We start from the raw sequence: 26,947 nt of genomic DNA, 5'->3' as shown, positions 1-26,947 counted from the left end.
GGAGGTTGGGGGGGTGGGTCCTGTTCATGCGCCCCAGGAAGGGGTAGCCCTTACTTCTTTTATACAATAAACATTCTCCACCAACATCTCCTGTCTGGGTACTTGTCTCTCTGGCCTGGGGTGCTTTGCCCCTAACCTCCCCCATAGAGAGTACAGAGGGATGAGCTTGACCCCACACGCTGGGCAAAAGGAGAAAAAGACCTTGCTCAGCTGTGTCAGTCCCCAAAGGATGGGACCCAGACCAAAGTGGGAGTAAGGGCATGCAGCCCCTTTGGGGTGAAGAAAAGCCCCCGTCGTACTGACTTCAGGCCTCTGAGAGGGGCACACCCAGGGGAGTGAGGTGGGCTTTGGTCAGGCAGCTCCCAGTGTGGTGAGGGAACAGCCTGCGGTCAAGGCCCACCGAGCCCTATGTAGCCCCTGGCAGGACTGTGCCAGCAGCCTCCCCCGGAGCTCCCCCCACCCACCAGGGCTGGGGGACACCGAGCCGAGTACTCAGGAAGAGAAGTGGTCAGGAGGAAAGGCGTCCAGTGTAGACGAAAGCGTGGAGGTCAAGCATGGTTCGGAGAGGAGAGGAGGCAGCGGCAAGGGGGGGAGCCTGTCACCGCTGAAGTCAGAAATAGTGGGAGGCGAGGCAGGGGTCAGCCTGGGAGGGTCCCGGGACCACAGTCCAGGAGCTCGGACTTCACCCGAGGCCACAGGGCACACTCCAGGCAGACACATGATTAGAACCCTCTGCCTCCCCGTGGTGTGCAGAACAGGCCTGAGCTAACTCTGAAGAGCCAACTGCCGGATTTTCGGGAATTTTGCTAGGCAGCTGCTCAACAGCCTTTATTAATAACTGTATGAACTTACAGTTAGCTATATTAAAAACAAAATCAATAAATACTCCAAACACCCCTAATTGTTTTTGTACACAGTACACCTGTTTTTGGGGTTATTTACGCCAGCCGTGTCTGTGTGGTGAGGATGCAACATAAAGGTGGGAGACCTCGAGGCACCTGGGGGGCTCAGTCGGTTGATCTTCTGACTCTTGGTTTTGGCTCAGGTCGTGATCTTGAGCCCTGTTGTCTAGCCCTGTGCTATCAGCTCTGCGCTCAGCAGTGAGTCTGCTTGAGATACTCTGTCTCCCTCTCCCCCCTCCCCACTTGCATGCTCTGTGTCTCTAAGAATCAGCCAATCTTAAAAAAAAAAAGGTGGGAGAGCGTGCATCTGTCCCCACCTCAGCCCTCAATGATACCAAATGGGTGGGAGTCTACGCCGTGGGAACAGGCAACTTCTACTCGGGGACTTGATTTACTATTCATTGTTGAGACTTCAAGCAATGGAGAAATGCAGATTAAACTCACATGCTCCATGTCTTGTGCACTCAGTACTTTGTGAATAACTCAAAAAAGGTGAGAAAATGTTCTTTCCGTATTTGAAAACTGTCATCTGACTCAGCAAAGAAGTCTTTCAGATCATTGACAAATTAGTGAAGCTCCAATATCCATCTTTCTCGTTTCCCTTTTGTCTACCTCATCAACTTTGACGAGTATCAACCAACATTTATGGCAGGACTACATCCACAGAGCTGGTTGTTACGAACTCCGAGGCTTCCACCCCGAAGGCCTCTGGACAGGGCCAAAGGCCATCCTTGGTCAAACGCATCACCATGCTTAGGAGCTGGCCTTCTGGAAGGTCCTACCTCCCAGGCCCTGCCAGGGACTTGGCCAGGTCTGACAATCTCAGGCATGGGAGCCAGCCGGCCACCTGGCCTGGGATGTGAGTTGAATGGTGACTGCCTACCTGGGACTCATTCCCACACGCAGCACTGGGCTCTGCATCTCTGGCCACTTGCCAACCGCCTAGAAATAGTGTGCAGGCTAGGCAGAAGAATCACGTTTATTGGAGAGATGGGGGACGGGGGTGGGCTCAGCATGGAGCAGGGGCGTGTCAGGAAGGGAGACTCAGGAAGCCAGGAAGCCCCCATCCACTGGCACAGTGGAACCCGTGGTCATGCTGCTCCGCTCACTCAGCAGGAAAAGGATGATGTCCACCACGTTCTCCACCTCTGCGGGCAGGGTGGAAGTCAGGGTATTAGGTGAGGGGGGCTGCCCTTCACCCTTCCCTCCCACTCCTCATTGAGGCAGGTACAGGGGCTACTGGTGCAACTCCCCGTTGGGCTCCTGCCGGACTCACCAGCAAACTTGCCAAGTGGGATTCGATCCAGCATGGTCTTGGCCTTTTGGGGGTTGCTCCAATTGGCCTGGCCCATGGGTGTCATCACCACTGTGGGGTTCACCGCGTTCACACGGATCTACACCAGGACAGGCAGGAGGTCAGCAAGGCAGGCTAGGTGCCCAGGGCAGGTGGGCTGGGTGATGGGAGGCACCCCAGTGGGGTTCACCTTGTGTGGCCCAAGCTCCAGAGCCATCGCCTTGGTCAGCATGTCCACGGCACCCTTGGTGGAGCCTGTGAGGAGAGGCATGCCTCGAGCCTGAGCTGGCTGCAGGCTTGGGGGTCAGTGGGGTTGGGGCCAGGGTGTAGCCGGGGCTTACAGTAGACGCTGTGGTTAGTTATCGCACGCTGTGAGGCCTGGCTGGAGACGTTCACGATGGAGCCCGGGGCTCCCCGAGATATTAAGCCCCTGGCCACGATCTGGAATTGCAGAGGGAGCATGACGCAGAACTAGTCACCCACCATTCCCACTCCCGCCCTGAAGGCAGCTCACCTGGGATACTTGGATGACAGCCCGTAGGTTCACGTTGAAGGACCTGGAGGCAGGTGGAGGGACCCTGGTCAGGGACTGGGGCTGCTGCTGCAGGGGGCAGCCCTTGCCCTAGGGTTCCTCCACCCTGGCCGGCTCACGTGTCATATGCCTCCTTGGTGACCTCCAGGAAGGGCTGCAGCAGTGCCACGCCAGCGTTGTTCACCAGCAGGTCCACAGGGCCCACGTTGCCCAGTGCCCGCTCCGTGGCCTCCCAGTCACCCAGGTCCACACACACGGGTTCCACCCCAGGGCACTGTGTGTATGGGGGGGGGGGCACAGCTACCAGAGGCTCCATGCCCAAGGAGGGGCACAGCTGGGCCTCTGCCACATGAGACCTTTCAGACTGACACGGGGAGGGATTAGAGATCCCAGAGGGTCCAGCTCCCTTCTTGGGGTTCAGAATCCCAGGCTGCTGAAGGAGGTGTTAGAGGAGCTAACACGGCCCCTGGGTCCCTGGGCATTTCAGGCTTAGGGACCTGGAGGCTGGCCCAGCCTCTGGCCAGTCCACTTCCTGCACGCTAGCGCCCCAGGCCCCAAGCCTGCAAAAGCAGCCGTTTCTGCCTCCTTCCAAGCCCAGCGGGTGTCGCTGTTTTTCCGGACACTGGGCCGCTCATGAGGGCCAACCGCCCTGGGAGGGGCTGCTGAGAGTCCTCGGTCAGCCCCAGCGCCTGGCGCCTGCGCGTCCGGGCCCCACTTCCCCGCCGCCCCGCCTGCCTCCCGCCGCCCGCTGGACGGGGACTGGGTGGCGCCTACCTCGCGGACCAGGCTGTCCAGGTCGGCCCGGGTCCGGCTCACGGCCACCACCTGCACACCCGCCGCGTGCAGCGCCTGGACAGTGCCGCGCCCGATGCCTGCGGGGAGCGCGGCTCAATGTGGCGCACCCCCCCGCCCGACGGCCACCCCCGGACCCTGGCCGCCCGCCGTCCCCCCACCCCGGCCGCCCCTCAGGCCCACCTTTGCCCGCCCCAGTGACGAGCGCCCGGCGGCCCGCGAGCCCCAGCTCCATGATTAGCGTGCAGTCCCCGCGCTCGGCGGCGACAGCACCGCAGGTGGGAGGGCGCGGGGCGGGGCGGGGCGCGACCAATCACGGGCCGGTGTCCGGGCTGGGGGCGGGGACATTAAAATAGCCCCCCCCCTTAGTGGGGAGACCCGCCGAAGGGAGTGGGCGCGGCAGGGGCGGCCAGTCAACCGGGCGTGAAATCGTTTAGCAGCCTCCGCGAGCATTTTTTTGCCCTGCCACAATTTCTGGCAGGTTGGCCAGAAATGCCCTGTTACAAAAAAGCAGATGTGGTAGTTAATGCCGGAAAGAACGTGTAAGCTACATGTGAAATGGAGGACGGAGTGCTAACACTTCTTGTTTTGTTTCTGAAAAGGAAAGTTTGGTGAAAAGGATTGCATGCCTCCTCCCCACCCCCCGACCCGGGATCGGCTCAGGCGGGCTCACCTGAGGGCCCAAAGGGAGAGTTTGGACAACTAAATAAGCCTGAAGAAGCCAATGCCACAAAGGTCCACTTTAACCTGGAAGGGAGCTGAACCCCAGTATCATCCAGGCCCGCCCACTTGAGACCGCCGGCACGTTACGAAACTCGGGTAGGATAAGAAGAGATTGGGGTCACCGAGGTGCACAGTGGCCAGCAAGGGCAAGCATTGCTTCCTGAGGCTTTGGGGTCATTCACAGATATATATGAGATATATGTGTGCACTGCCCCCATAAAAGCTGATTTGTTTAGTGGGTCATGGTGAGAAAGCCTAGAACTGCCTGGAGTACCTTCTATGGCCAAGAGTAGGGAATCCGTAGTGGCAGGGCCTCTGGGTCACTGGGGCTTTGGGCCTGGAGGAGTGGACTGGCTGGAGGAGAGGGTAACCAGGGCAGCCCGAAGCACAGATCTGAGAAGCCCCTGGAGAACAGCCAAGTGAGTCCTCCCCACCAAGCCTAGTCCTGAAGTGCACACCCCCTGGCTGCCACTCAAACCCTGCCCTCTGCCTGCCAGAGGCCAAGGAAAGAGTAGCCCCCCACCTGAAAGTCCTTCCTGAAAGGCACATCTGCTTAGATCCCTTCTGTGGCTTTCCTTTGCCCCCAGTGTCCAAATTCTCTAACCTGTCCTGGGATCCTCAGTGGGCCAGCTCTGGCACAAACCTTGCTGTGGGAGGCCCTGCAGGTTGGCCAGAAATGCCCTCAGCTCTCCCCACCCCCACCCTGTGCTCTCCCAGCCCAGGGGAACGATTGCCTGTAGGACCCCACCCCAGCCCCTCATCCCTTGCGTCCTTGCTCAGGGTTGGAGACTTTTCCAGTCTAGCTGAGTGACCACCTCAGGCCTCATCACCCCCCAGGTGCCCTGGGGGACTCGGCTGGGACGGTCGCAGCTGAGCCCGGCAGGACCCGCAGAGCTCCTGTGCCTGGCCTCGGGACAGACACAAGGCAGGGCAGCAGCTGTGGACCCCTGCCCAGCTCGGGCCGCCTTCCCGGGAGTCGCCTTGTGAGGGAGGTGTGCCTGGAGGTGGAACTGGATCCCATTGGGCTGGATAAACTCGACTGGTCCAGCACCCCGCCCCCTCACAGCCGGGCTGAGCGCTCCGTCCCATCTTCCCGAGGGATGGCCCACGTCTAGTCCAGACCCAGACCCGTAACCTCTCTGACCCGTGGTGGTCGCAGCTGCGGGGCGGGGCTGAAGGGCGGGACCAGAGCCTTCAGGGAGGGAAGGTGGCTGTAGGCTGCCCTCCGGCCTCCGGCCTCTGGCCTCTTGGGGGAGGGGCGCGGACAACAAGAATCTCCTCTGTGTAAACAAGTCGCTGCCCTTCAGCCACAAGCCAGGGTCGGCGGTGGAGTCCGGCTGGCTCTAGGATCTGCCCCCTCACTTCATGGAAAGTGAAATGTGTGCCCCCCATCCCTGATTTCCCCTCCCCGGCCTCGCGGCTACCCCTCCAAAACCATGGCACGCACTGGATCCAGGAGAATGGCCTCCATTTATTTAGGCAAATCCAACCAGCACAGCGGAGGACACAGTTGGGGGGCGGCGACAGGGGGTTTCCCGGCAGCGCGGGTGCGGATGGGGAGCGCGACCAGATACCGAGTCTGGACGGGAGAGTGGCTGGTGGGGCCGGAGGGTGAAGGGGCCTCGGGCGTGAAGGCGTGGCCGGGCGTTGGGCGGAGCCGGATGTTGGCGTGGAGGCGTGGTCCGGGCGTGGGGCGGGGCCCGGTGGGCCGAGCACCGCCCCTCTCCCCACCCCCGGGGCTCGCCAACGCGGGACGCGCTAGGAGGCCAGGTACCCGGCGTCCACGAGGATGCCCGAGCCGCTGGTGGGGGCGCTGCGGTCGCTGAGCAGGAAGAGGATGCTGTTGACCACGTCCTCCATCTCTGCGGGGAGCGGCGGGGGCCAGGCGGGGGGAGGCAGGCGGGGTCAGAGCGGCGCGCCCCGGCCGTCGGGTCCGCCCCAGCAGCCTCGGCCGCTCCCCGCAGCCCCGCTGACCTGCAAACTTCTGCAGCGGGTGCCGCTCCTTCAGCTTCCGGGCTAACTCGGGGTCCGTCAAGACTTTCTGGCTCATGGCCGTCGGCACCACCTTGGGGTTCACGGAGTTTACCCGGATCCAGGGCCCCGGGGTCGAAGTGGGCCTCAGCAGGTATATGAGCCCCGCCCCCGCAGCCTCTGCGCACCCCCCACACACACCTGCGGAACTTGCTTTCTGTGTTCAGTCCATCACTGACCCCACTGCCCAGAGCCTTGGGTGATCCTCAGGCCTCTCCCATGCCCTCTGCTGCCTGTTACCATTGCCAGCCCCAAGCCCTGCCTGCACCCCACCTTCTGTGACCCCCACCCCTGTTCCCCAGGGCCCCCCTCCCATGCCCACCTTGTATGGCCCCAGCTCTGCGGCTATGACTTTGGTGAGTATGGTCATTGTGCCTTTGGTGCAGCCTGTGGAGGGCAGACAGCCCTGAGGACCCCTTAGGGATTCAGCCTCCTTTGCACAGAGGCTAAGTCCTGGAGCCCAGCATCTCCTGCATGGAATGGGTGGTGCAGGCTGGCAGAGGGACTCGCTGTAGACAGCTAGGTTGGGAAAGGAGACATGGGCCACCATGCTGGAGACACTGACAATGGAGCCAGGCACTCCTTGGTGGATCATGCCCTGGGCCACGATCTAGAAGCCAAGAGAGGGGCAGCCTGACTCCACCGCACTCCCACCTGGCCTTGTCATCACTGGGCCTTGTCCTCCCACTGCCTCACCTGGGATACCTGGATCATGGAGCGCAGGTTCACATTGAAGGTCCTGGGGGAAGGCAGACAATCAGATGGTCCGTGGCCACATCTGCCCCACGTCCTCAGCAACCCTCCCCAGTCTACTTGCTCTCCTGCTCCCCACCTGTCGAAGACCTCTTTGGTGGCCTTCAGGAAGGGTTGCTTCAGCAGCATGGCAACGTTGTTCACCAGCAGATCCACAGGGCCCACATTGCCCAGTGCCTGCTCTGTGGCCTCCCAGTCACCCAAGTCCACACACACGGTCTCTATCCCGGGGCACTGTGGAGAGGCATTGGTCAGTGATCAAGGAGGTACTCCCAGCAGGCTCATGAGGCACCCAGAGGGTGTGGGGGGCAGGCTTGGGCCACAGCGGGGCTGCGTGCCTCACCTCCTTGGAGAGGCTGACCAGGTCAGTGTTGGTGCGGCTCACGGCTATCACTCTGGCTCCCAGGGCATGCAGGGCCTTCACAGTGTCTCTCCCGATCCCTGCACGGGTGCACCGGGTGAGCAGATGGCCCAGTACATCTGGGTCAAGGCTGAGGACCGAGGCTACATCCCCTTCTGCTCGGAAAAGAGCAGTGAGAGGGTGCTGGGCAGAGAATGAACACCAGGGGGTAAGTGGTGGTCTGAGTCAGAGGCTTGGCCAGCCAGGATCTGGCCAAGGGAGGCCCCCAGAGAGTAGCTCCTTCCCACTGGGCCCAGGGAATAGGCCCTGGCTGGATCTGTAAACCTGAGGGCCACCGTCTGGGGGGAGGGGGTCTTGCACTGCCCAGGGAGTGGCCAATGTCCTGTCCCAGTGCAGCCTGCTGGGTGGTGGACATCAGCCTGGGCTTAGGTCCAGGGGCTGTTGGGGGTGCAGTGAGGGGATAATTGCTGGCGGGGTGGTCTGTGACGTGCATGGAGGGACTCACAGACCCCAACACAGACCTGTGAGGCTTTGGGCCCCACCTTACTCTCCACCTCGTCCCCTCCCACACCTCAGCTGCCCTGCTCGCACCCACCTTTCCCTGCCCCTGCCACCAGGGCCTGGAGGCCACTGGAATTCAGCTGCATTGTGCTGACTGTGAGCCTCTGTCCAGCGGAAGAGGAGGGCACGGAGGTTTTAAAGGCCCAGGGCAGGCTGTTCTGGGGGCGTCGAGGAAGGGAGGCTGGGGGCACAGGGCAGGGGTGGGGCATCACGGCAGCTTCTGTTTCCTTGTTCACAGGGATCTGCTGTCCTCCTCACCACAACCCAAAGGTGCTGGCCAAAAATTCCACCCTGAATTTTGGAAAAGGAAATAAAAATAAACCCTGGACTGGGGGGCATGCCGCTTCTTGGCTGGCTGGGGACAGATGGCCTGGAGCTGGACCCTGCATGATAGCAAAGACGCACTGGGCTTGAGGCTGGTCTCCCACCCCGCTGACCCTATTCCACCATGGCCCCAGTCTGGGGACCACGGCAGCTCCAGAGTCTTCCTCACGCGCCCCTGGCCAGCCTAGGACTCCTGTCCCTCGGGCCTCCAAGCACAGTGATCAGCCCTGTGCACAGGTGTGGCTGCCCTGAGGTGCCCTCATTCCTCTCAGGGGTGGCTCTGGGGTGGGGGGGGTCCTCTCCATCCCCAGCTGTCCCCTTTTGGTTCCCTTCCCTCCCCCTTTTGGAACTTCATCTCAGCACAGATTGGTGGACTCTTCGCATTGGCAAAGGACTCACTGTGGATTTCTCCTTCGTGCCACTGATGCTCGTGGATTCTGATGGTGAGTCTGCTCCTGGGGATGAGTCCAAGGGGATGTCCCGAGTGCCTTCCAGTCCTGTATCACAGGCCTCGCAGGACCAAAGCCACTGTCCGGAGGTCCGGAGTTCAGGCACATGACCCCTCCACCAGGCCCTCCAGGTGTGACCCTGACACACAGGGGGCCCTTGCCGCCTCTCCCTCACTCAGGCCTGGCCGGACCCCAGGTGTGGTCCCGGGGAAGAGAGGCTCCTGTCCTAAAGCGCATCCTGCCTCTCTGACACCTCCTCAGCTCCGGAGGCCCAGGTGGGCTTGCCCTCTGGGCATGTCCTTGACCTCGTGAATCATCAGGGAGTAAAATGGAGGAAATCCTTGCCCTGGGCATGGCACAGCACATGCAATCTGGCTTTCTTCCCAGACACTTGTTAGAAATCCTTTCCCAAGAGGGATTCAGGGTGCCGGCTGTGGGGGCGGAACAGTCCTGTGTACAGCGAGGCCCCCAGAATGCGCATTGGAGCCCTGCCTGGGAAGCACGTTGGGATGGCGTAGGGCTGAGCCCTCGTCTACAATGGGACCCGCAGGTCTCATCCAAGATCCCCAGGATGGAGTACACCTGCTCCCACCCCTCCCAGAGCCCTGGCAGCTGGCTTCCAGCCCCAAGCCCCCCCGCCTGCCCTTGCCTGATCTCACAGAAGGCCCTCTGGGGAGTGTTCTCCCAAACACCCACAGGTTAAAAACGCCTCCCTGCTTCCATTAACCCACCACACCCCAAATCAAAGCACCACACCGTGTGCTCCATCCCTCCAAGGCCGCCACCGTGTTCCAGACACAGTTCAAATGCTACAGATAATTCTTATTTTGAAATAATTCGGAATTGCAAGGATGCTACAAACTTCCCCACCACGCCATTTGAGAGTAAAACTAGCACCCCATCACCCCCAAGTAGCCTCATGTCTGCTTCCTTCAAACACAGACGTTATCCTGCACAAGCTCACGCACACACACACGCGTGTGCACATGCACACGCATGCACACGCACGCACACACACTAGCCAGGAGACTAACACCACGAATCCCCACCATGTGCCCTCAGCTCCCATTCAGGTCTCATAAATTTTCCCAGTGATGTTCTTTTTAAAAAGAACGGTTTCATCGAGGTATAATTGATAGACACTGTCAACAAACATTCAACTGAGTAAATTTTAAAGATCTAATTGGCTTTTTCAATCAATTTGTGGATTAGGCATCTTCCCATCTAGCAAGTAGAGAGGAACTCCATTGAGCGGCAGAAAAGGAGAGGTTTTTAAAGGAAGAGAGGGACTAGGAAAAAGGAAATTATTAGCAAAGGATGCCTTGCTCCAGGCAAGGTGGCTCTCCTAAGGGGAACAGACACTTCCGAGTGCTGACCGGGACATTCCCAGGTTGACTGGTTCAAGGGTCCCTGATATGAGTGACTACGGTTTGGGCCTCTGGTTTCCTTTTTTTCTTTTTTTTAAAGATTTCATTTATTTATTTGACAGAGAGAGACATAGCGAGAGAGGGAACACAAGCAGGGGGAGTGGGAGAGGGAGAAGCAGGCCTCCCGCTGAGCAGGGAGCCCGATGTGGGGCTCGATCCCAGGACCCTGGGGTCATGACCTGAGCCGAAGGCCGACGCTTAACGACAGCCACCCAGGCGCCCCTGGGCCTCTGGTTTTCTTTTTCTTTCTTCCTTTCTTCCTTCCTTCCTTTCTTTCTTCTTTCTTTCTTTTTTAAGATTTTATTTATTTATTCGTCAGAGAGAGAGAGCGCGCACAAGCAGAGGGAGAAACAGGCTCCCCACAGAGCAGGGAGCCCGATGTGGGAGTGGATCCCAGGACCCCGGGATCATGACCTGAGCCGAAGGCAGATGTTTCACCAACTGAGCCACCCAGGTGCCCCTGGGCCTGTGGTTTCTTTTTAGCAACACTGAACTGCACAGATTAAATGTATACAATTGGAGGAGTTAGGGCATAGGGAAACCCCCGTGAAACCATCCCTACAATCAAGGTCATAAACACATCCATCACCTCCCCAGGTTCCTGGCGTCCAGTTGCTTTGTGTTTGCGGTGAGAGCACGTGGCCTGAGACCCTGCCCCACAGCGTCCTGGGAGGACTGTCCACGGCTCGGCGCATCCCTGCAGGTCACTCGCTCCTCTTGCCTGAACAGGTAGCGAAAGGGTCCAGTCCAGGCTCACCTGTGGCTTGGGATGGCCCGTCTCTCTCGTCTCCCTCTCCCCAGAACACGCCTCAGTCTTTCCTTGACCTTTATGACCTTGGCATTGCTGGAGCCTGGAGGTCAGTTCTTTTGTAGAACGCCTGTCAGCTGGGCCTTGCCCAGTGTTCCCTCGTGGTGAGGGGCTGCACGTCTCTGTCAGCGGCGCCGGGGAAGGGCGCTGTGTCTCACAACCCGCCGTCAGCTGGTGCCACGCGAACCCGTCTCACCGCCGGTGATGTTAGCTCTGATGGAGGGATGTCAGCTGTGACCACCTCAGGCACTGCATTGTCCTTCTGCTTCGCATCTGTCCTCCGAACCGCGGGCGAGCCGTCCCCTGTGGCTCGGGTCCGCCGTGCGCGGCGTCCGCCCACCCGATGCAAACCCGCCACAGTGCATCGGACTTAGCTTCCCAGTAAAGCCAGTAGCAAAATCTGACATAATTCAGCCAACTGCACAACCAGCCACGCACTCCCTGAGATGCCGGAACCCAAGCTCAGAAGCCCAGGGTGAGGGCGCTTGCACCCCAGGGCAGCCCGTGAAGGGGCTTCCATGCCCAGATCAGGGCTGATGGAGCAAAGACTTGCCAAGTGCCTGGCACCGGCCCCAGGGCCCCTGACACGGACTCCCCACAGTCTCCGAGAGGAAGATCACCGAACGACATGCGTAACCACCGCAGGCCGGCTTGGGCTCTGGGCTTGGGATGCATGTGGCAGACCCACCACGGAAAGGGGCATGAAACAGGCCGCAAGAAGGGTGTGACCCAGGCTGTGGCAGGCCGCCGGTGCGGGGACCCCCCACCCAAGGTGGGGGGCCAGGAGCAGGCGCTCACCTGCATTGCACCAGCTTGCTTGGTGAACCCCCAGCCCTCTTAGACTGTGTTTAGTGGAGAGTTAACTACAGAGGGGTCTGGCCCTTGTCTCTGCTCCTGGGACAGGATCTCTGGGCCCCTGCCATGTCCCGCCTGACAGGCGTGTGTCGGCTCGCCTGGGGGCCTGGGCACAGGGTAGTCTCAGGTGTGATTTATGCTGGGGGTTTCAGGATACGTTATATCGGGCCTGATCTCTGGGGGGGCCTGGCGTCTAAAGGTCGGCCAGCCACACGGGCAGTAGGTGATAGAGCCCCCCAAACTCCTGGACACCAAAGGTTCAGGCAAGCTTCCTGGCTGGGGATATTTCATGCGTGTTGTCACGGGTCAGGACTCCGGGAGGGGAGAGACAGTGGGCAAGTTGGCCTCTCCCGGGTGCCGCCCTCTGTCTCTCCCTTTGGTGATTTTCCATATCCATTTGCTGTAAGAAAACTGTAATCCTAAGTATAGCATCTTCTTGACTTCTGTGGATCATTCTAGTGACTTATGGAAACTGAGGGTGTCTGTGGGGTCCCCTGAATTTGTAGCCAGCTGGTCTGCAAGGAGGGTAGCCCTGGGTCCCCTCACCTTGCCGCTGGTGTCTGAGATGAGGGTGGTCTCCTGGGGATGCCCCCCGGGGCTGCCGTTGGCTGAGCTCCCATGCCACAGGCCGAAACCATGCAGCACTCACAAGCCCCATAATCTCAGGGGCTTGGTGTAAGGATGCCTTCTCTCCCACTCCCACTAGGGCTCGGGGCCAGCTGTGCAGGGACTCAGGCTGGTGCAGGCTCCGCCCCCTAGTAGCTGCGCCATCTGGAACCTGGTCATGGCAAGAGGCAGATGTTGCGCCCTACACCAGCAGGTGCTGGGGGGGTGGGGGGAGGCCTCAGGCACCCAGGGGCTGCACGTGAAAGGCCTGGGCTGCACCTGAACAAAGGTACTTCCCAAGCCTCCAAGCTAACTTCTCAGGTTTCCTCCTTAAGAGAGAGGGAGGTTTTATTTGCTTTTCTTGTTTCTCAGGGCAAGGAGAGCACGCTTGAGCAGACCTGCCCGACACTGGACCTGGCCAGGGACAAGCCCCAAAGGGGACACTTGAGCAGGGTGGGGTGGAGCTAAGTCAGAGCTGGCTGGGGCCAGGGACAGGTGGGCTCTGAGGGGAGGGGGCTCCTCACCAAACGGCCAAACCCTGGGCACCCACTGGAAAAGCCTGGGCTCCAGGCTGCACTCAGGAAGGGCATGGGGGCCTCAGGGAGGCCTGGGAAGGAGGGCCCCCCGCAGGCCAGATTCCACCCCACTGCCTGGGCTGGCCAGTTCTTCAGTTGGGAAGGCTTGACACCACCTAGAACATTCTGTGACTGGGAGGTGCAGACAGGCGCAATCCCACGACTATTCTGTGCACATGTAGAAGGTGGCCAGGTGGGGGTGGGGGGTGGGGAGGGCACATGGCCATAGGGCCTGGAGACCAAGCCTGTCTCCCAAGCAAGGGCGCTTCGGTGCCACGAGGGGTGTGGAGGGGGGCTGCCCCTGGTGCCATCCATGCTGAGCAAGTGGCTTCTCTCTGAGTGGCACTTGTCTGCTGTGCCACCCAGAGCCCAGAGCCTGCACTGGTTCAGACCTTTGTTCGTGCTCCACTGGCCACCTGCTGCCCATCAGGCCCCCCTGGTTCTACTTCATGAGGATCTGCCTGTCCCTAAGGCCAGGCCACCTGCAGTCTCACGGCCCGGCTCTCAGCCCTGCTCAGCTCCTGCCCTGTCGGCCGGGAGAGGCCCCGGGCTCTCTCCCTGCTGGCCGCTGCCTGCTCGGCTCTTTGCTCCGCCCACCATCTTGGCATCTGGGTCCAAGAAGCCGAGCTGGGACATCAGCTTCTCTGAGGGTCACCCCTCTGGGCTCCTGCACCCACCACATCCGCTCTGTGACTCCCGACAGCCTGAGCCCCGGGAGGGCATGGTGCGCTGTCCGCCTCTGTTCCCCCAGCGCTGGGCAGAGAGTGCGCTTCCAACTGTGTCTGGGGAGTGAGGAATGAATGAATGAATGAATGAATGAATGAATGAATGAATGGCACATTCTTTTTTTTTTTTAAGATTTTATTTATTTATTGGCACTTCTGGGTGGCTCAGTCCATGATCCCAGCGTCCTGGAATCAAGTCCCGCATCGGGCAACCTGCTCGGCAGGGACTGCGCCTCCCTCTGCCCCTCCCCCTGCTTGTGCTTACTTTCTCTCTCTCTCTCTCTGTCTCTCTGACAAATGAATAAATAAAATCACATGAGACACTCCAGGTCAGATCTCGCCCCTGGGTGGTCCTCTGTGCTCCCGGCCGGGAGTGGGATCCAGGACTCAGGCCATCCCAAGAGTTCAGTTTGGGGAGGGCTTTGCCCTGGGGGTGTCTGTGGGCTCAACGCCCAGCCTCTCCTGCTTCGAACACCCCCTCTGTGGACGGGTGTTCAGGCTGGGGCACCACAGAGAAAGGGTTCCTGCAAGGTTTCCTTTGAGGACCTGGGAGCCAGCCCCTGCATTCTGCCTTCGTCTCGCCACGGGGGACACACTGCCCCGGTTGGCATGTCAGCTGCAAACCACACCTCCACACCTCATCGATTCTTTTCTTCACCACGGTGGCCAGTCCTTACCCCCCGCTGCCCCCCCCACCCCACCCCCAGCCTCAGAGGGAGAGTGCGGGATGTCTGCGGAGGGGATTGCGCCCGGCACTGGCTGAGCCGGCTGGGTGTGGAGGCCAGAACCACAGCGGAGGTTTCGGTCCTTCTCAGGGAATTCTGCCGGCCTCCACCATCTCCTGCAGGCCCCTGGCCCCGCTCCGGGGGTGGGTCTCCGCCCTCTCAGAAGCTGACTGTTTCACAGCCAGGCACCGGGGCTTGGAGAATGACAGGGAGGCCTTGGATGTCAGGGTTATTGGGCAGGGGCCCCTTCCCGAAAGCTCCTGGGTCCTTGGGACTGAGCCTGCCCTCAGCTGACAGCTTCTCTGGTGGGAAAAGGTGTCAGGCCCCTGTTCCCAATATAATGGGATGATAACGAATGTATAAGGTGTAGGGAGAGGGCCTGCCGGCAGATCTCCTTTGCCAAGAGCCTAGTAAGCTCTTTCCCAAGGTGGCCTGAGGCAATGACCCTGGGAAAAGCCATCCAGGCTACTCCCAGGATTAGGGGGTGGGGGCATCAAGCTTCCTGCCTGCAAGCTGCCTCCCTATGCCTGTCCCACACCCTTTGGGAGTGGACCCCAGCCTACAGGCACAAGGCCCCATGCACTGTAAGTCTGGAAGCTGAGGGCCCAGCTGTTGGGTCCAGGGTCACTTTCTGGGGGTGAGGTTTCTAGGGGTTTCTTGTCGGTAGGCCAAGTCATGGGGTCCTCACACCCCTCGGCCTCTCTCCATGCAGGGAGAGGCTCGTCCCTTACGGTGTCTCTGGGGAGGCCAACCACCCCCTGGGGAGTTGGCCCAACTAAGATGAATTTCTGTCTCCTTAGACCCCACCAGACCCTTCCACCAGCTAGTGCTTCCTCAGGAGCAACTGTAACTTGGCCCTTGGATCCGAATTGAACAAGTGACTGAGATTTACAACACCCTGTCCTCCCCATAGACTAAAAATCATGCACATTTGCTTCCAGTGGTGATGTTTTAACTGGTTCCCAGACTAGCATTCCCACTGTAAATAACCATGGAGCTTGAGAAATATACCCAGTAACTGTTTCCTGGAAATGGATAATAGGCAGCACAAGACTTCCGTCCTTGGTGGATAGAAACCCCTGAGGTTAGACCCACAGATGTTCTGCCTAGGATAACACGTTCACTGAGGGGCAGGGAGCCAGAATCCAAGCAGAACACGTGGTCCCGCCAAGCAGCGGAGGCAGATCAGGGTTTGAGGCAACTGAAGGGGCTGGAATCTTCAGGGAGGGGAGGGGGCTGTGCCCACAAGTCTGTGTGTGGTCTCTGTCTGGTTCCTTTCTAGTGCATGACTGAAGATTGGGCTGAACACGTGCAGGATGAGATCACCCAAGAGTGGTTCAGGACAGAACAGACCAGTAGTAGTGCTGGGGACCTGGGAGCTCTGGCCTAGCCAGAGTGGACACAGCTCATCGACACCTAGTTCACGCCCTAGGCATCCAGCTATGACCTGGAAAGTCTCCTCCTTATGAGTCGGGGCCACTAGAGGTAGGCTTACTCTTTCTTCTCTCTCTAAAGCCCTAATAAAATATACAGGGGAGACAGTTTGGAGGCTGAGTCCCACTAAGTTAGTGGACCCAGGGAAACACCAGGAGTTTTCCACAGATAACCCCAATAAAGCACAAAACCAAACCTAAACAAGTTCGAAACAATTAGTAATTAAATTGCAAAACAAAACAAAAACCAACACTCTTCAGAGAAAGATAACAAAACCCAGACTTTCTATGGCATATCATCTGTAATGTCCAGTACACAATGAAAATTTTCTAGGAATGAAAAGAAACAGGAAAACATTGCCCATAGTCAAGGAAAAAGCAGCCAACTAAAACAAAAATTATCTTGATTTGCCAAACAAGACTTTAAAGCACCTATTATAAATGTGTTAAAAAAATTAAGGGAAAATAACATTTTGATGAGCAGATAGAAAATTTTATCATAGAAATGGAAACTATAAAAAAGAATCAAATGGAAATTGTGACTTTAAAAGTACAATAACTAAAAGAAAATTTGCTGGGTAGGTTTAACAGGAAATTGTAAGTGTCAGAAAACAGAGTCATTAAACTTGAAGGCAGATCAGTAGAAATGATCCAATCTGAAGAAAGAGAACAAAAAGACCAAATAAAAATGAATAGACCCTCAAGGACCCGCTGGATAAGGGGAGGGTCAGATAAATGGTCTAACATGCAGGTAATTGACTTCCCAGAAGAAGAAAATGAGAATAACACCAAAGAATGCCCCCAATTCCCCAAAATTTGATTAAAATAATCAACATAGACTCCAGAGCTCACCGAACCCCAAGCAGGGTAAGTATAAAAAGAATGACATCAAAGTGCATCGTTATCAATCTGATTAAACCAAAGATAGAAGGAGGATGTGGCAAGAGGCCAGAGGAGGAACACTCATTGCCCAGAGGGAACTGGGAGCATGAAAGATGACTCCTCATAAGCCAACAAGGGGGCCAGGAGGCAGTGAAATGACATCTCCAAAGTGCTAAAAGAAAAAAAAAATCTGTCAATCCAGAGATTCTAGATGCAGCAAAAATATCTCTCAGCAATGAGGTAAGAGTCGCCCGGTGGGCTCAGTCAGTGGAGTGCGCAACTCTTGATCTGGGTTGTGAGTTCGAGCTCCGGGTTGGGTGTAGAGATGACTTAAAAATAACATCTTTAAAAAATGAGGGTGAGGGGCGCCTGGGTGGCTCAGTCGTTGGGCGTCTGCCTTCTGCTCTGGTCATGATCCCAGGGTCCTGGGATCGAGTCCTGTGTGGGGCTCCCTGCTCAGCGGGGAGTCTGCTTCTGCCTCTGCCCCCCACCTCCTCCTGCACATACTCTCTCTCTCTCAAATAAATAAAACCTTTTTAAAAAATGACACACACTTTACAAGAATACAAACACACAATTATATCCCGAAACACATGAATGGTTTCCAGGAGGGGTGGGGAGCAGAGGACAGAGCTATAAGGAACAAGTGCATGAAAAAGGGGGGGCGGCCTGGCCCAAATGGGGAGTGAGAAAGAGATTCCTGGCACAATTTCCAAGAAAGAAAAAACACAGACGAAAGGAAGGGAAGGAAAAGGAAGGGTGGTGAGCAGGAAGAGGGGACGGGGGAGGGGGGGAGGCGGGAGGGACAGCTGCCCTCCCAACGCTGTGCATTCTGGGGTTTTTGCTCCTTTCTCCTGGGCAGGGGGAAGATGGGGACAGGTTAGGGGCCCAAGGCCGCTCTGTGTGCCTTCAAGCTTTTATTATTTTATTTTATTTTATTATTTTATTTTATTTTATTATTTTATTTTATTTAAAGTAGGCTCCACACCCAGCATGGAGCCCAACGTGGGGCTTGAACACACGACCCCGAGATCAAGACGTAAGCTGAGATCAAGGCCTGGACACTTACCCGCCTGGGCCCCCCAGGTGCCCCTCAATCTTCTTACATGAACCCCTCAGAGAACTGCCTACCCTTCCAGGGCCTTGGCCAGAGCATAGCTGGGAAGCGGCCCCAGGAGGTCGGTGGGGCCAGAGGTCCGGCTCAGGTGGGAGGAGGGACGTCACTGAGGCTCAGGAAAGCCCACCAGCCGGGCCAGGGGGCAACGAGGTCTGGGGTGCGGAGCGGGCGGGCCCTGGGACCAGCACAGGTGGTGGGAAGCTACCTGGAGATGGTGGCTGTGGGCAGGGCATGGGAACCCAAGCTGGCGCACCCCTGTACAGAGGCCAGGACCCCGTGGAGACCCCTCCTCACCGCGGTGACTCCCCACAACTGAGCTTTCAAAATGTGGTGCTGGCCTCCCCTCCTCGGAGAAGACAGAAGACGGCTGCCCCCGCGCCCCGTGTGTGTCAGGAGCTGCGAGCTGAGGGGCCTGGCCTCTGTACCCTGCCTTTTCCCTATTCCTTCTCCTTCTTTCTTCTGCTCCCAGAGCTGTTCACTGCTGCAGGCCTGGCTTCACATTCCCCATCAGGAAAACTTGGCCGAGAACAAGGTGGTTATCACTGGCTGAAAATAGAAGTTTGTGTGTCTGGTAATAACAAGTAACAGGTGTTTCATAAGAAGCCCCCTGCCACCCTCCCCCCCACCCCGCCAGAACACCATCAGAGCCCCGGGGGCTTCTGCTCCCTCTGTCCAGTCTGCTCAGTGTCCCACATCATGGGTACTCGCCAAACCTAAGGGCTTCTCCACACTTCCCAGCTTCCCTCCCATCGAGCCAGTGAAATGTGGGAAGAGGACTCTGTGTCCCTTCTGGGCTCAGGTGCTGAGCCTCGGGTGCTCATCACACTTCTTTCTGCCTCTGTTCTACCCAATGATGCCGGGGCGACTTGGAAACACAGATGGTGGGCCCCAAAGGTAGAAGCGCCCTGGGTTCCTGACCCACGCAATCACCGTGTCATGTGAACAAATGCACGTTTAGGACTTAGTCCTTCCTGCACCACGGCCAAGCCCATCCTGACTGACACGCCGGGCTGGCTTTTTTTTTTTTTCCTAGTAAAAACAAATGAATGCATAGACTGATTCTGGCAGGATTTGTTGAAAAGACTTTTCCCCACTGGATTGCTCTGGAGACTTTACTGGGACCCCTGTGACGGTGCGCGTGTGTCCCTGTGTCTGGGCTCTGCTCCGGGGCCTCGGCGTCTGTGTGGGCCACGCGTCAGCGCCGTGCTCTCTCCATACTGTCGCTCCACGGTAGGTCTTGAAGTCCTTCAACTTCGTTCTTTTCCAGGATTGCTCTTTAGACCCACGTGCTAAGCATGTCCATATAAAGTTTAGATTCAGCTGGTCAACTTTTTTTTTTTTTTAAGATTTTATTTATTTATTTATTTGACAGAGAGTTAGACAGAAGAGCACAAGCAGAGGGAGTGGCAGAGGGAGAGGGAGAAGCAGGCTCTGCACTGAGCAGGGAGCCCGATGCGGGACTCGATCCCAGGACCCTGAGATCATGACCTGAGCTGAAGGCAGACGCTTAACCATCTGAGCCACCCAGGTGCCCCAGCTGGTCAACTTTTTTGAAATGTGTTTGTCTGAGTTTGGTGCCAGAGTTATACTAGGCTCACAAGATGAGGGAAAATGTCGTCTTCTAGCCTATTTTGGGGAAGGCTTTGTGTAATGTTGATGTTACTCCTTCCTTGAATGTTCGACAGAATTTTCCAGTGAAACCACCTGATCCTGGGTATTTCTTTGTGGGAAGGCTTTTTGTTAATGCACTGAAATTATGTAATAAATATGGGCCCGCTCCAATTTTGAATCTCATCTTGGCTCACTTTCTAAACAACGTCTCTATTGAGACATCATTTGCATCAAAAAGTGTACGGAGTTGAAGTGTACGGTTCTGTGGTTTTTATTATATTCGCAGAGTTGTGTAACCACCACGACTACCTGATCCCAGAACAGGGTTAATCCCTGTTATTCACGGTGGGACAAAGTCACCGCAAATACCGAGTTAGCTGAGGCTGAGCCACTGCTCTTAGATGAGATGCACGCGGGCGTCACACACACACTTGACGTAGATAAGAACCCTGGGAATCGAGAAACAATTCATTCTGGCAGATTCTATTTTTTTTTTTAAGATTTTATTTATTTATTTGACAGAGAGAGAGAGACAGCGAGAGAGGGGACACAAGCAGGGGGAGTGGGAGAGGGAGAAGCAGGCTTCCTGCTGAGCAGGGAGCCCGATGCGGGGCTCGATGCGGGGCTCGATCCCAGGACCCCGGGATCACGACCCGAGCCGAAGGCAGACGCTTAACGACTGAGCCACCCAGGCGCCCCCTGGCAGATTCTATTTGACAAAAGAGAAAACGAGGCTCAGAAGCGTTGTGTGAACTTGCCAGGAGTGGGGATTCGCACCTGAGCCTCGGGCCCCAGAACTGGAGCCATTGGCCCCCCATCCCCACCCCCTTCATCCTCAGGGCTCTGAGGCAGGGCGTCACCTAGTTCCACCTCAGCTGGGGATGCGCAAGTCTTCACCTGTCTTCAAATGACCAGGAAAGTAAGTACTATTTTAGGATTACAAACAGCTGTTATCAAGTGGGCCAATTTGCAAATACCCAAGCTTCCAATGGGGATCAAGGGTGTTTCATTGCCCGAGGAAAGCCCACACCCATCAGCAGCTGCTCCCGTTCACCCCAAACCCCACCCCCCCCCACCCCCCGCAGCCTGCAGCAGCTGGCCTGCTCCGCGGGTCACCATCCCTCCAGGGCTAGCCTGGGGCCCGGTCTGCGGTGACGCGGGGTGTCCTTATGCTTATTAAATACTCGTTCAAAAAATGTTAGACAGAGGTCCAAGGACACACAATTGAATTTTTAAACTTAATTTACAAAATTTTAACTTTTTCTGATGATACATCTACTGCATGTCCATTATAAGACATACTTTGTTATGTGTAAAATACCGTAAAGAGGAAAGAGAAAAATCCATTTTACCATTTTTTGCATTTTTCAGAGACAATTAAACATCTTGGTGTTTCTTTCCAGGCTTTTTTTTCCTCTCTGAAAAACAAAGGCACCAGCTGGTCTGGCAGACCACGCAGCTCAGGAAGCCGGCCAGTCCCACCTCCCCTTGGAGGGCACCGGGGGTCCGGGGACGACTGTTCCTCCTGACCCGATGAGGGGGGTCTGGGCCTCTGAGGTGGTCCAGCCTAGAGCTCCAGGAGCCAGGGGAGGGGCAATTTGGGCCAATCTGATGCTGTCCTGGGTCTATGATCTGTGCACACAGGAGAGGCAGGTGGCCTGAGTGGGCTGGGGTCTGGGAGGTTCAGCCAGTGCCCCAGTCTTGGGGGACTGCTGCATGCTCCACGTCCGGGGGTGTGAGGGGGGAGCTCCTGAGAAGGGACCGTGCCTGGCAACCTGCCACGAACCCCTCCCAAGTGACCTGGGTCCTGTGCCAACTTGCTGCTTTGGGGTCTAACAGCATCCCTCTCCGAGGACCCTGGCCGGCTTCTCCCTCCCCTCCCCCCTGGACTCCTGGAGCCCACATCTGTCCGTCCTCAGGCTCCATTCCCAGTCTGAGGTTCCAGCTGCCTCCGGTTCCCGTCTCACCCTCTATGCTGATGGTCCCCTGCAGCCCCAAGCTCGCTCGGTCTGCGGCGGTGTGCGGCTGGGACTGCCAGGGGCTCTCCACAGAAGACCCGAGCGGTGGGACCATGTGCCTGGGGACAGATGTTTGAAGCAAAGAGGAAAATTGTTCGTTGGGAAACTTCATAACCTGAGTCCAACAACACAGAACAGCTGTGCTGTGGCCAGTCCTACCTTGAGAAGGCCCAAGTAAGTGGACGTGAACTTAGACCCCAACCAGAGACGGAGAAATGGAAGAGGCTTGGCTCACAAACCCATGGCGAATCCAACCCCGGAGAATGGGTTTAGAGAGCAGAGTGACCGTTTCACACCTGATGGTGTCTAAAACGGTAAGTCCAGTGTAGACAGAACAGAGGTAGAGTGGACGCGATTCTCCATCCTAGGGCAATGCACACCGAACCATTCTTCTGGAGACACGTGGCCCTGAGAAGAGCCAGAAACCTGCTCACCGTCCTCAGGCATAACCCACCACTCCTCTGCAGACCCTCCCTCTGCTGGTCAGCACGTCCCCTACCCCACCCCGCCCTCCCAGGACACCGCGTGCAGGCACAGCCCAGGCTGAGGGGAGGGGTGTTATGAAGGCTCAGGAAGGAGGGATAAGGGAACGCCCTTGTCTGCCACGGAAGGAGCATCGAGCACACCCACGTCCACAGGAGGCGGGCTGTGGACCACACGGGGAGGCGCTGGCCCAGGGCTGAGATTGGGTGCCCCTTTCTGCCATGGATCACTTCACATTTCTTCGGCCCGTGTCAAGAATGTGCTGTCCTCGAGATGAGGTTTCAGGCTTGCTGAAATTCACCACTCTTTACGCTTGTTAGGACCCCCAGTATTCCTCTCCCAGCCCTGACTGTTGGCAGCCCCGGGCTCTGAAACCCATGATGCTCGACTCCAGGTGACCTTCGGATGTGTTTTCCTCCTGGTCGTGCGCCGTCGAATCATACACAGAAACCAGCCCATGCTGACTCCAAGCTGCTTATTTGGGTATTGCCTGCCTGCCCTACACACACACCATCTGCACACACCCCCACAGCTCACTCACGCATGGCCAGGCGCACACTCGTGCACAGCCAGACTCACGTCCACACACTCACGCACAGCCAGGCACATATCCACACCCACACGCGCCCATGCACACTGCCGCTTACATACGTGCGCACCTGCGCGTGTCTGTGTGCACCCCCCCCCCCCCCCCCCCCCCCCCCCCCCCCCTCTTACGCCCGGCCCCGCCGGGGGGTGCCCGCCCCCCCCCCCCCCCCCCCACTACTTGTCTGGTGTGCTGAGAAAGCAAGCGTAACAGGAAGGCCATCCTCCCGGGACAGGTTTGCGCCATGTTCCTCGTTCGCCGCGGGACCCCTCTCCCAAACCCTGGCTATGTGCTTGGGCTCACACAGAAGAGTCCCGTGGGCAGCTAAGGCTTGGCTAGCAGGGCTGTAAGGGATACAGATTTGCCTGGATGGAGCCTCCCTGGGGCAGCAGCTGGAGGCCCTGTCAGGAGCTGAGCGGCCAGGTGCTGTGCGGGTCCTCTAAGCCAGTGAGCCAAACAGGGTAACAATCAAGCCTTTATTCATTTCTGGCAATGGCACAGCAAGGGCCCAGAACCAAAGTGCTGAGTCCCCTCGTTCTGCTCTCTCCTCCGTGGAAAGGCACAGTTAAGGTGGGTCAGCGGCTGGGATGGGGCGCCACACTGCAGAGAGCCCCAAACAAAAGGGCCCTGCTCCTTTTTGCACTTGGTGGGGGGAGTACTAAGTGGTGGGTCAGAGTGAGGAAATAAGAAGACCTTGGCCAAGGGGACCTGGTGAAGCGGCCTCCGGATGGAGATGCCCTGGCTCGGAGTAGGCTGTGCCCCGAGCCCCGCTGGCCAGAGGCCTGAGTCCTTACAGCAGCTCCCTCAGAGACCATGACCCTCTGGCCGGGCACCAAGCCTGGTGGGGGGAGGGTGGCTCTTCCGCCCCAGGCCTGCAGGTGAAGCCTCTGTGCTCCCTGATGGCCAGCTGACGGATCCTGTGTGCGACCCTGGCCAGGAGCCCACTCAGGGAGCCCAGTCTACGTGGAACCCACTCTCCAGCAGGGTGAGGAGGGCAGGATGGAGCCCTGGGAGCTGGATGCCAGCCTCCTCCCAGGCCCCTAGGTCCTAGGGTAGACACCTTTCGCGTGGGGGCACACCTCAGGGGCTGGGCCGGGAGGACGAGCAGCGTCTCCCCCTTCTGCCTTCTGGGGCAGCCTGCACACTGCACAGCCTGGACCCCTGGGTGGGGCAAGCAGCTCTCCCAGAGAGCCTGGTCAGGCCTGCAGGGAGCCCCCATCTCCACGGACGTGGCTGTGGCCAGCTGGGAGAGCTGAGGCCCGGAGGGGTCAGCACGCTCCTGTTCCCTGGGCTGGGAACCCAGGGTCACCGAGAAACGAGGTCACTCTGCTTGTGCACAGGACACCAATCCGTGTCCGGGTAGAGAAGGCAATGGACAGACTTGAACCTGGGAAGGAAACGTGGAGGTCAGGCCTGCCGGGGTATGGGTATTGTGGGGGGCTGGCGTCAGAGCCCCTCCCCCCTGCCCACTCACCGTGTGGGGTCCTGCTGCAGGCTGAAGCCTCCGGCCACATTCACCACATTATGTGGGTTCTCTGGACCCCCGTAGCTCAAGGTGACCTGGGGGGGCATGTCACTCTTCCAGGACCCCCACACCCTCTGCCCGCCTCCGGAGTCAAACCAGGAGAGGCTGCTGTGCCTCTGGCTTCCGGGGCCCCCCAGGGCAGGACCGCCCCCTCCCCCCACCCCCAGGCCCCCAGGGGCAGGCTCGGGAACAACGTGGAAGCGCCGAGAAGTGCAGCCAACATGGGAGACACCTCAGGAGGGTGGCTGGTGCACCTGCCGGGGCGCCCCTGCCCAAGCCGCCCGTCCCTCTCTGCGGCCGGCCCTGTGACCACAGTCCCCACCTCGGCGGCTGCCCAGCTGCCCGGCTGGCCCTGGGCCCGTCGGCTTGGCAAAGCACAGAGGCTGCGTCTCACAGACGATGCCCCACACCCAGGCCCCTGGGTCCCAGCAGGCCACGCGCAGGGTCTGCAGCAAGTTCGCTGAGGGGCTGGGAACGCCTCCCTGAGCGCCGGTGATCTGGCCTGGGATCTGGGTGAAGGGCCAGGCGCCTCGGGGGCAGGTGGGGGGCGAGGCCCCAGGAGCGCCCAGGGGCCATACCTGCTGCAGCACGGCGGCAGGCGGCAGCCTCTGCAGGTTCTCCAGGTGGGAATGGAAGAGCGAGCTAGGCAGCAGGCGAGCGCCCAGCAGCCCCTCCACGATGTAGCCCACTGTGCAGTCATCCGGCAGCCGCACCCGCTCGGCTGTGCTCATGAAGCTGCCCAGACTGGTGGGGGGCCAGGGGAAGCGGGTCAGGGCCTCCTCAGGCCTCGGCACCACCCCCCCGGGCCTCCCAGCCCAGGCAGCCGCACCCCCATGCTCACCTGGCCCAGGGGCTCATCTTCAGCGCGAGGCCTCTGCTCAGGCAGAACCCGGCCCCACCCGTAGCGAACCAGAACTTGACAGTGGTCACCTGAGGAGGAGCAAGGTGCCAGACAGGGTGTCGTCCTCGAGCGGCCCCTCAGCGGCTCGCCACACAAGTGGCAGGAGTGCCCAGGGCACAAGAGGATGGGTCCCCCGGGGCCCCAGCTCCTCCCACAGCACCTCCTGAAGCGCCCCCAGCCCCGGGATGCGTCAGACACCTGCCCCTACGGCCCTTCCCCGCAGGGGTCTCCCCTCTCTCAGCCGCCGCTCCCTGGCTCAGCACTCACAGTGCCCCCTCCCTGGACTCTCTCGGAGGCCTCGATGGGGTGGTCCAGGCTGGGCCGCCCCAGGTAGACGTCCTGACTGGGCGAGAAGCTGGATAGCAGCCGGAGCAGGCCTCTGGGGTTCACGTAGTTGTCATCATCCACGTGGCAGAACCACCTGGGGGCGGTGGGGAACGCTCACGAGTGAGGGGCTGGTGCGGGTGGCTGCCTCCACCCCTGGCCCAGGTGTGCGGGCCCGGCCTCAGCCCTGGGCTCTCCCCTGGCCACCACACACTTGCGTTTCGACTCGATGAACGTGTCGTACTCCACGGACATCTTGCAGCACAATGCCTGGCGAGTGTGCACGGCCGAGCAGTTGGTATTGATGACGTGGCTGCCTGCGGGTTGGAGAAACCAGGGAAGTGTGAGGGCCACCCCACGGCGACCAGGGCAAAATGTGGCTGTCTGGAGGGCCTTGCCATCTCGCCCTGCTCAAAGCCCCCAGGCCTGGCCTCGCTTGCTGAACTTGTTGCTGACCCACAGGGCCCAGACAGGTGACAACCATTTGGAATCCCATGAGCGTAAAGCCACCCCAGGGTTGAGGACACGTGCCTTAAGTGGGGCTGCCAGGAGGGAGCGTCTTCAGGGACCGTGGCTCCAGCCTGAGGCCCTGGGAAGCCTGCCAGGGGCTTCAGGAGCCAGAGCCCGGCTGGCAGGGTGGGGGCCTGGCTGCTGGGCTGGTGGCAGGTGGGCATCCTGGCTCTACCAGCTATGTGACTCTGGGCAAGTGACTTAAGCCCTGGGCCTCTGTACACAGCAGGGAAACGAGTATCACTGCACCAAAAGATACGTGAGGGGCCCTGGTGCACGCTGAGCTGGGGAGTGCACTCACCTCCCTGGAGTTGTAGCTCAGGGTCATCCCCGTCCGTGAAGATGAATGTCTGGGGAGAGACAACCTGTGAGACCCCAGGTGGACCAGGATGCAGCCGCAGAGATGCCAGAGAGTGAGCTGCGCTTCAGAGCTGGAGCTTCGGGATGAGAAGAGGGTGCCCAGGACGGGCCTGGACCCTTGGGGTTGGGATGGGGGAGAGGGGAGGGTGGCGTCCCAGCGACTGCTTGCTACTGTCCCTGGCGTCTCCTGGTGCGGCTGGGACCAGGCCTGCTCTCACGGGATGTCTGTGAGGTCCTGGTCCCCACAGACTCAGAGCAGGGGTCTGGTCATCACTCTGGGGACACAGCAGTGGATGGGGGTCCTGGAGATGGGGTCCCTGGGGCAGCCCTTGCCGGGATAGGGGTGCCAGGGGTCGCGGACGTTTGCAGTCCGGGCTCGGGATCCTGGCTGGGGGATCCGCGGGATGGGGGTCTGGGGGCCGGGGATCCTGGGGCAAGGGTGCCGAGATCGGGGATCCCGGGGCGAGGCCCACCTGCTGGCGGGCCCGGGAGATCCAGGTGCTCAGTAGCAGCCCCAGTCGCGGCCCGTGGTTCTTCTGGGTGGTCTTGACAGCGATGAAGACGTCGTCAGGCCGCAGGCGGGGGGCGGTGGCGGGTCGGGCGGGGGACGCCCGCCGGCCGGGGCCCGGAGTCGGAGCCGGGGCCGGGGCGGGGGCCGGCGCCGGCGCCGGCACCGGCATGCGGGGCAGCGGCAGCAGCAGCAGCGCGGCCAGGGCCGCGGCCAGCGCGAGGCAGGCCCGGCAGAGCGCCCCCC

The 26,947-nt window shown here is 59.1% G+C and overlaps 3 protein-coding genes and 1 long non-coding RNA gene across 6 annotated transcripts in view; 1 reads left to right on the top strand and 3 right to left on the bottom strand.

Annotated features, from left to right (window-relative positions):
* Nucleotides 1-1,863: 1,863 nt before the first annotated feature.
* On the bottom strand, nt 1,864-3,798 carry DCXR (dicarbonyl and L-xylulose reductase). The gene is made up of 8 exons (XM_035026372.1): nt 3,704-3,798; nt 3,503-3,600; nt 2,848-3,002; nt 2,711-2,753; nt 2,538-2,637; nt 2,387-2,451; nt 2,179-2,296; nt 1,864-2,050 (listed from the first exon to the last, which is right to left on the bottom strand). The coding sequence occupies exons 1-8, from the start codon at nt 3,753-3,755 to the stop codon at nt 1,947-1,949; spliced, it is 735 nt and encodes a 244-aa protein (XP_034882263.1). The 5' UTR covers nt 3,756-3,798; the 3' UTR covers nt 1,864-1,946.
* A 2,203-nt stretch (nt 3,799-6,001) lies between these two features.
* Nucleotides 6,002-8,035, bottom strand: LOC118024153 (carbonyl reductase [NADPH] 2-like). 2 transcript variants are annotated; one of them, XM_035025740.1, is made up of 8 exons: nt 7,980-8,035; nt 7,371-7,458; nt 7,107-7,261; nt 6,971-7,013; nt 6,785-6,884; nt 6,598-6,661; nt 6,218-6,336; nt 6,002-6,105 (listed from the first exon to the last, which is right to left on the bottom strand). In XM_035025740.1, exons 1-8 carry the CDS (start codon nt 8,033-8,035, stop codon nt 6,002-6,004), a joined length of 729 nt encoding a protein of 242 aa, XP_034881631.1. The 2 variants fall into 2 exon arrangements, with proteins under 2 accessions (XP_034881631.1, XP_034881630.1); XM_035025739.1 differs by having other exon boundaries at nt 7,371-7,468; nt 7,984-8,035.
* LOC118024154 lies at nt 6,039-13,038 on the top strand. 2 transcript variants are annotated; one of them, XR_004683009.1, is made up of 4 exons: nt 6,039-6,368; nt 6,577-6,630; nt 8,188-8,716; nt 10,747-13,038. It is a non-coding gene; the product is annotated as an uncharacterized LOC118024154 (long non-coding RNA). The 2 variants fall into 2 exon arrangements; XR_004683010.1 differs by lacking the exon at nt 6,577-6,630.
* Nucleotides 13,039-23,035: 9,997 nt separating this feature from the next.
* The window catches only part of RFNG (RFNG O-fucosylpeptide 3-beta-N-acetylglucosaminyltransferase), a 4,095-nt gene continuing 183 nt past the window's right edge, over nt 23,036-26,947 (bottom strand). Inside the window, exons 2-9 of the mRNA XM_035025738.1 lie at nt 26,667-26,947; nt 26,135-26,183; nt 25,538-25,640; nt 25,267-25,420; nt 24,940-25,028; nt 24,677-24,842; nt 24,048-24,133; nt 23,036-23,960 (exon numbers count right to left, since the gene is read on the bottom strand). Coding sequence (XP_034881629.1) covers nt 23,879-23,960; nt 24,048-24,133; nt 24,677-24,842; nt 24,940-25,028; nt 25,267-25,420; nt 25,538-25,640; nt 26,135-26,183; nt 26,667-26,947 — 1,010 coding nt within the window. The 3' untranslated portion in view covers nt 23,036-23,878. The remainder of the gene's footprint in view (nt 23,961-24,047; nt 24,134-24,676; nt 24,843-24,939; nt 25,029-25,266; nt 25,421-25,537; nt 25,641-26,134; nt 26,184-26,666) is intronic.

Source organism: Mirounga leonina, unplaced genomic scaffold, assembly GCF_011800145.1.
Source record: "Mirounga leonina isolate KUSES-001 unplaced genomic scaffold, KU_Mleo_1.0 Mir_197, whole genome shotgun sequence".
Classification (NCBI taxonomy): domain Eukaryota; kingdom Metazoa; phylum Chordata; class Mammalia; order Carnivora; family Phocidae; genus Mirounga; species Mirounga leonina.
Note: the sequence above shows the minus strand (reverse complement) of the source record. Positions and strands in the feature narration are given on the sequence as shown.

Excerpts from the sequence above, each read along its gene's own strand:
- DCXR (XM_035026372.1), bottom strand. The coding sequence starts at position 3,755 with ATGGAGCTGGGGCTCGCGGGCCGCCGGGCGCTCGTCACTGGGGCGGGC. Across the intron at positions 2,297-2,386 it reads TGGAGCTTGGGCCACACAAG|ATCCGTGTGAACGCGGTGAA; the intron begins GTGAACCCCACT and ends GTCCTGGTGTAG. Across the intron at positions 2,051-2,178 it reads CCCACTTGGCAAGTTTGCTG|AGGTGGAGAACGTGGTGGAC; the intron begins GTGAGTCCGGCA and ends CCCTGCCCGCAG.
- LOC118024153 (XM_035025739.1), bottom strand. The coding sequence starts at position 8,035 with ATGCAGCTGAATTCCAGTGGCCTCCAGGCCCTGGTGGCAGGGGCAGGG. Across the intron at positions 7,014-7,106 it reads ACCAAAGAGGTCTTCGACAG|GACCTTCAATGTGAACCTGC; the intron begins GTGGGGAGCAGG and ends GCCTTCCCCCAG. Across the intron at positions 6,337-6,597 it reads GCAGAGCTGGGGCCATACAA|GATCCGGGTAAACTCCGTGA; the intron begins GGTGGGCATGGG and ends CCCGGGGCCCTG.